General features: G+C 50.6%; 1 protein-coding gene across 1 annotated transcript in view; it reads left to right on the top strand.

Moving 5' to 3' along the window:
- The window catches only part of LOC139229850 (zinc-binding protein A33-like), a 28,094-nt gene extending 27,153 nt beyond the window's left edge, over positions 1-941 (top strand). The window contains exon 6 of the mRNA XM_070861467.1: positions 339-941. Coding sequence (XP_070717568.1) covers positions 339-883 — 545 coding nt within the window. The 3' untranslated portion in view covers positions 884-941. The remainder of the gene's footprint in view (positions 1-338) is intronic.
- The last annotated feature ends 6,763 nt before the right edge of the window (positions 942-7,704 follow it).

Genomic DNA, 7,704 nt, shown 5'->3' on the forward strand with positions numbered 1-7,704 from the left:
TGTACCCAGTCTGTAATATCTGTTCACTGTACATACTGCAGTCTGGGAATATATCTGACTGTACACTGTACCCAGTCTGTAATATCTGTTCACTGTACATACTGCAGTCTGGGAATATATCTCACTGTACACTGTACCCAGTCTGTAATATCTGTTCACTGTACATACTGCATTCTGGGAATATATCTAACTGTACACTGTAACCAGTCTGCAGTATTTACTGATACAGAAATTATGGACTGGTTGCCGATTCCAATTATACAGACACCAGATATTAACCTGTGTCCATCCACCTTCCTCGGTCTAAAATATTGAACATTATATTTTTATTTCCCCAGTCCCAGCCTCGCTGACCCTGGACCCAAACACAGCACATTGTTGGCTCATCCTGTCTGAGGACCGGACCAGTGTGAGACTCGGTGACAGAGAATTACAGCTTCCTGATAACCCGGAGAGATTCAATTATGCTGGCTGTGTCCTGGGGTCACAGGGATTCACATCAGGGAAGCACTACTGGGAGGTGTGGGTCGGGAACAAGACTGAGTGGGATGTGGGTGTGGCCAGAGAGTCAGCCAATAGGAAGGGAGCGGTAACACTGGGTCCTAAACGTGGATACTGGGCTGTGCGGCTGAGAAATGGGAATACGTATGGAGCTCGTGACAGCCCATGTGTCCCACTGACCCCGAGTGTGAAGCCCAGGACCATCGGAGTTTACCTGGACTATGAGGGAGGACAGGTGAGCTTTTACAATGCTGATGATATGTCCAATCTCTACACTTTCACTGACACATTCACTGAGAAACTCTTTCCTTATTTCCATCCTGGATTGTGTGATGAGGGTAAAAATGCTGCTCCTCTTAAACTGTGGCATTTCGAGCCGTAGCTTCCTAAACTGATGTGTGAGTGCGCAGAGAATAGGCCGGTGGTGACTGGAGCTGGTTTGGGGAGGGGGAGGGGGAGGGGCGGGGGGGCGGAGAGAAATATAGAAACTAGGTGCAGGAGTAGGCCATTCGGCCCTTCGTGCCTGCATCACCATTCAATCAGATCATGGCTGATCATTCGCCTCAGTACCCCTTTCCTACTTTCTCTCCATACCCCTTGATCCCTTTAGCCATAAGGGCCACATCTAACTCCCTCTTGAATATATTCAATGAACTGGCATCAACAACTCTCTGGCAGGGAATTCCAATGTTTCCCCAAAATGAAGAATAACATCACATTGCACCTTTTGGCCTACATAGTGGTCGGAGCAGGACCGCTGGCCATTCCCTCTCTCTAACCCGGGGGTAGATCACCCCTACATAGTGCATTGTGATCGGAGCAGGACCCCTGGCCATTCCCTCTCTCTAACCCGGGGGTAGAGGACCCCTACACAGTGCACAATGATCAGCGCAGGACCCCTGGCCATTCCCTCTCTCTAACCCGTGGGTAGATCACGTCTACACAGTGCACCGTGATTGGAGCAGGACCCCTGGCCAGTCCCCCTCTCTAACCCCAGGGGTAGAGCACCCACTGGGTGCAGTTAAGCTGCTGACCGAGTCTTCGAGATCCTCCTTGTTTTCCCCGACCTCTGTAGCCTACTCAAGTGTTGCCTCCCTTCAGTCCTCCGACTCTGGGCCTTATTGCATCCTTCCCTCTCTTCATCCCACTATTAGTGGCAGAAACATCTGTCTCCTCAGCCACACTCCCTGGAATTCCCTCCCGAAACCCCTCCAGCTCTCTATCTCTCCGCTCCCTTTTAAACCCTCCTCATCACTGATCTTTCTGACCTTCGGTCCCCTCTCCTGATCTCTCTGCCATTGTTTGCCATCTGTTGCCCTGCTCTGTAAAGGACCTTGGACTTGTAACACTTTATAGGTGAAACCTGTTGGCTCATGTAATATCCTGGGCAATTTCAGAGGCTGTTAATGTAAAACCTTGACCAGTGTCACCAGCTTCCTCACTTATTCCAACACTTGCCTCCATTTCACAGCCTCCAGGTCATCGGTTGTCCATCCTCCAGCTCTGAACCCTAGCGATTCGCTCTGGGGTATCGACCCAGCCCGCCGCTTCACTGACCTCTGACCCTCACTGACCCGGGCTCTCCCTTTTTCCCCCCCCCCCCCTTCACTGACCCCCGCCTCACCGACACCCTCCTCACCCCTCACTGACCCCGGACGCCATAGCCGCTGCCCCAATCTGCAACTGACCAGCGCATGCACCCTCCCCTCCCGCCATCAACCCACGCCGCACTTTTCAGGGAGGAGAGACTGTCGTGTATTTCACCAAATTGCAATGACAATAGTTATGTAACTGTAACTCCTGTACACTGTACCTGTACCCTTGAAATGACCACAGGGGGTGAGCTTGTGGGAGACACTTCTCACCTGGGTTTCCAGGTATAAAAGGGGAGGTCCCACCCAGGGTCAGCACTCTTTGCTCCTGGGAATAAAGTGAAGGTCACAGAGTGACTGTGTCTTATATATACATGCCTCGTGTGAGTTTGTAACAAGGTGCAGAGCCACTACATCTGGCGACGAGAAACGGGAATCACCGAACCATGAGGATGGCCACCGGTGGCACAGAGGAACGCTACTGTATGGATGAAGACTGGGACGACTTTGTGGAAAGACTCCAGCAGAGACAGCGGCTGACAAGCGGAGGGCGTATCTACTGACCAGCTGTGGTCCACAGACGTATGCGCTGATGAAAGACCTGCTCGCACCCAAAATGCCAGCGGACAAGTCTTTCGAAGAGCTCAGCCAGCTGATCAGTGAGCATCTCAAGCCGGCAAGTAGTGTACTACTCTCACCGGCGTCGGGAGGGTCAAAATGTCTCGGACTTCGTGGCGGAACTGCGGTGTTTGGCCAGTCTCTAAGTTCTCCGATGCCTGCAGGGGGGAGATGTTAAGGGACTTTTTCATCGAGGGCATTAATCATGCCGGCATTTTCAGGAAGCTCATAAAGACCGAGGACCTGACTTTAGAAGGGGCGGCGTTGATAGCTCAGGCCTTTGTGCCTGGGGAAGAGGAGACCAAGCTAATTTATGCACGCAGTCCTGGTTTTAACGTTGTGATGAACCAGGGAGTTAATGTTGTAAAAGTGATACAGAACACAGAACCGTAGGCAGGCAAGGGCAATTCGACACTGCCCAGGCAGCAACAAACTCCAGGGTGGGCCCGCAACAGGGACAATGGAAAGGGGATCGGCAATTCACGCCATCACGAGGAACAATGCATCCCGTGATGGGACCATTCAGAATGCTAAGAAACAGCCAAACGGGCCATCAGAGAGGAATGCCTGGGAATAGTCCTTTTGTTAACAGCAATCTCAGCTCATGTTGGAGATGTGGGGGTAAACACACTGCCAAAAGCTGCAGGTTCCAGCTTTATACCTGCAGGATTTGTAATGTCAGTGGACACTTGGCCAGGATGTGCAAAAAGGCAGTAGCGAGGCTAGTCTGCGAGACAGAGGAACCAGATGAGGGGTCTGCAATGCAGGATGAGGCCTGGGGAACAACCATGGATGCGGAAGTTCAGAGAGTTCATGTGGCTGACGTCCACAGCTCATACACCAAAACGCCACCCGTGATGATGAAAGTCTTACTAAATGGCATCCCGGTGCACATGGAGCTGGATACGGGAGCTAGCCAGTCTCTCATGAGCGCCCAACAGTTTGAGAGACTATGGCCACACAGAGCTAGCAGGCCCAAACTGGAACACATTGAGACGCAGCTACGTACGTACACCAAAGAAATCATCCCAGTGCTAGGCAGTGCAAACTTGGTGGTAACGCAGAATGGATTACAGAACCGGCTGCCACTCTGGATTGTTCCGAGAAATGCCCCGCACTTTTGGGAGGAGTTGGCAAGCTGAGATGAATTGGAAATGGTGGGGATGTGCATGCCATTTCATCCGTGGAGTGAAGTTCATGCTCGCAGGTCTTGCAAAAATTCGAGTCAGTTTCAACCCGGTGTCGGTACGTTCAAGGGCACTAAAGTAGTGATATGCATCACTCCGGATGTCAGACCAGTGTACCACAAAGCCAGAGCGGTGCCGTACGTGATGCGTGAGAAAATTGAAAGTGAACTGGACAGGCTGCTCAGAGAGGGCATAATTTTGGCCATTGAATTCAGCATCGTTCCCATCCTCAAAGCAGATGGCTCGGTTAGGATTTGTGGCGACAACAAAGCCACCATCAACAGAGTGTCGCTGCAAGACCAATACCTGCTCCCGAGAGCGGAGGACCTTTTTGCCATGCTGGCAGGTGGCAAGCTGCTACAGGATGGTAGAAAAGGAAGCGCTTGCATGTGTATATGCAGTAAAAAAAAATGCACCAGTACCTGTTTGGCAGGAAATTTGAGCTGGAGACAGATCACAAACCCCTAACGTCACTTTTGGCCGACAACAAGGCCATCAATGCAAATGCGTTGACCCGCATACAGAGTCGGGCACTCATGTTAGCCGCCTATGACTATACCATACGGCACAGACCGGGCACTGAAAACTGCGCCGATGCACTCAGCAGGCTCCCACTAGCTACCACCAAGGGGGCAACCGAGCATGGTGCTGAGATAGTCATGGCTGTTGAAGCTTTCAAAAGCGAAGGCTCACCTGTGACAGCCCGTCAGATCAAAATCTGGACAAATAGAGACCCGCTACTTTCTTTAGTCAAGAAATGTGTCCTGAGTGGGGACTGGGCAGCCATGTACGGGGCATGCCCTGAGGAATTTAAACCATTTCACAGGCGCAAGGATGAACTCTCGATTCAGGCTGATTGCCTACAATGGGGAAACCGAGTAGTCATGCCCCAGATGGGCAGAGAGATGTTCATCAGAGAACTCTACAATGAGCACCCGGGCATTGTCATGATGAAGGCAATTGCCAGGTCACACGTTCAGTGGCCAGGGATAGATGCAGACCTGGAACTCTGTTCACAGGTGTAACACGTGCCCAGCTGGGCAATGCGCCCAGGGAAGCCCCCTGAGCCCCTGGTCCTGGCCTGCCAAGCCATGGTCACGCATCCATGTGGACTACGCAGGTCCTTTTATGGGTAAAATGTTTTTGGTTGTAGTAGATGCCTACTCCAAATGGATCGAGTGCGACATTCTCAATTCAAGCACATCCTCTGCCACAATAGAAAGTCTACGGGCAATGTTCGCCGCCCATAGTCTACCGGACGTATTGGTCAGCGACAATGGCCTGTGCTTTACTAGCATTGAATTCCAGGACTTCATGCAGGAAATGGTATCAACCATGTCAGAACGGCACCGTTCAAGCCGGCCTCAAACGGCCATCCGGAATGAGCTGTGCAGATAATCAAACAGGGGATGCTCAGAATCCAAGGGGGTTCCCTACAAAGCCACTTATCACGCCTCCTGTTGGTCAATAGATCCCGACCACACTCGCTCACAGGGGTTTCACCCGCAGGGCTGCTAATGAAAAGGACGCTCAAAACCAGGTTATCCCTTATACACCCCACCATGAAAGAAATTGTTGAGAGCAGGCGCCAGTCACAATGTGACTACCATGACAGGAATGCGAGGGCACGATGTATTGATGTCAATGACCCTGTCTTTGTCCTCAACTACGCTGCAGGGCCTAAATGGCTCACAGGCACTGTGATTGCCAAAGAGGGGAATAGGATTCTGGTAGTTAAACTTACCAATGGACAAATCTGCCGCAAACAAAAAGGAGGTTCAGCAACCCCATAGAAGAAGCAGAGGAAGAACACAACATAGAGTTTACTCCACCACAGGTGACCGAACACCGGAACCAAGTGGAGGAGAGCCCAGACACTGTGGGCAATCCGGACAGGCCTATGGCATCGCAAACAGCAGACACTCAGGCCAGCGCCCAACAACCGGAGCTCCAACTCAGGCGCTCTACAAGGGAGCGTAAACCACTAGAGAGACTTAACCTGTGATCCCAATAAGACTTTGGGTGGGAGGTGATGTCATGTATTCAACTGTCATTGTAATCCATGTATAAACTGACCGAAGTTGTACACCGTGAGAACATTGACCACTAGGTGGTGAACTTGTGGGAGACACTCCTAACCTGGACTTTCAGGTATAAAAGGGGAAGCGGCACCCATCTTCTTCACTTCAGTGCTGGCTAATAAAGGTTACTGGTCACAGATTGACCTTCTCTCTAGTATGGGCCTCGTGTGCATCTGTACTGTATAGTAAGGACATATTAGCCACATACGGTCCAAACTCCCAAGGCGGCACCCCACTCCTGGCTAAGATCGGGGAAACACTCATCAAGGACACCGAGGCAGTCAAGGCCCGCTGGAAGAAGCACTTTGAAGATCTCCTCAATTGAGACTCTGCCTTTGACTCGAGTGTTCTCAACTCCATCCCGCAGCATGCAACCTGCCACCACCTCAGTGAAACCCCAACAATGCACAAGGTAGGCAAAGCCATAAAACAGCTCAAGAATAACAAGGCCATGGGTACGGATGGAATTCCTGCTGAGGCACTAAAGTATGGCGGAGATGCGCTGTTGGCGTGGATACATGACCTCATCTCTCTCATTTGGAGGGAGGAGAGCATGCTGTGATTTGACCATTTTTAAAAAGGGAAACAAGTCATACTGCGTCAACCACAGGGGAATCTCCCTGCTATCAGCCACTGGGAAGGTTGTCACTAGAGTTCTCCTCAACCGTCTTCTCCCTGTGGCCGAGGAGCTCCTCCCAGAGTCACAGTGCAGATTTTGTCCCCTACGGGGCACAACGGACATGATCTTTGCAGCACGACAGCTGCAGGAAAAATGCAGGGAGCAGCACCAGCCCTGATACATGACCTTCTTCAATCTTACAAAGGCCTTTGACACTGTCGACTGTGAGGGCTTATGGAGCGTCCAGCTCCATTTTGGATGCTGTTATGTATGCAATAACTGTAAGATCAAGTACTGTTCAACTGTAAAAGGTACAACCTTAGCTTGGCTTTATTAAGCCCAAAGTGCCGAACACGCAAAATGGCTGGCCTTTTATACTTGGGCTGCACTATGTGCATGCAACCCAGAGGCCTCCGACAATGATGCCATCTAGTGGCTACAAAACTCATTATGTACATACATGACAATACCCTCTTCTGAGATCTTAGCACAGTCTTTTACTAATTGAGAAGGTCCGGTGTTTTATGCTCCCGGGTTGACCGTCTTAGTTCAAACCCAGCCTTGGATGAGTGTTCAGAGTCTGTTGTGACTGGTGGCTGGGTGGCTGACCTGGTGGGAGTGGCAATGGCCATGTCAGGGATTGAAAATCCCTTTCCATTGAACATGTCAGTGATAGAAAGTTCAGATTCACTGATGATCCTTGAGTCCTCTGAAGATTGGTCGTCGATGGTTTCTTCCTCCGACTGTTCCGGTTCATCTGTGTGCTGCAGTTTTGTCTGATCTATATGTTTCCTGCATGTTTGCCTATTTTTGAGCTTTACAATAAATACTCCATTGCCCTGCTTGCCCATGACCGTACCAGCGATTCATTTGGGACCCTGGCCATAGTTCAGAACATATACAGGTTCATTTACAGAAATATCGCATGACACAGCTGCGTGATCGTGATACTCTTGTGACTTTGTCTTCTATATTCAACGTGACTATTCAAATAGGGTGCACCAGGGATCGCTTGGTCTTAAGACCTCTTTTCATCATTAATTCAGCAGGCGAGTCCCTGGTGAGCATGTGTGGTCTTGTCCTGTAGCTAAGCAGTTTGCTAAACA

Source organism: Pristiophorus japonicus, chromosome 19 (assembly GCF_044704955.1).
Source record: "Pristiophorus japonicus isolate sPriJap1 chromosome 19, sPriJap1.hap1, whole genome shotgun sequence".
Lineage (NCBI taxonomy): Eukaryota > Metazoa > Chordata > Chondrichthyes > Pristiophoridae > Pristiophorus > Pristiophorus japonicus.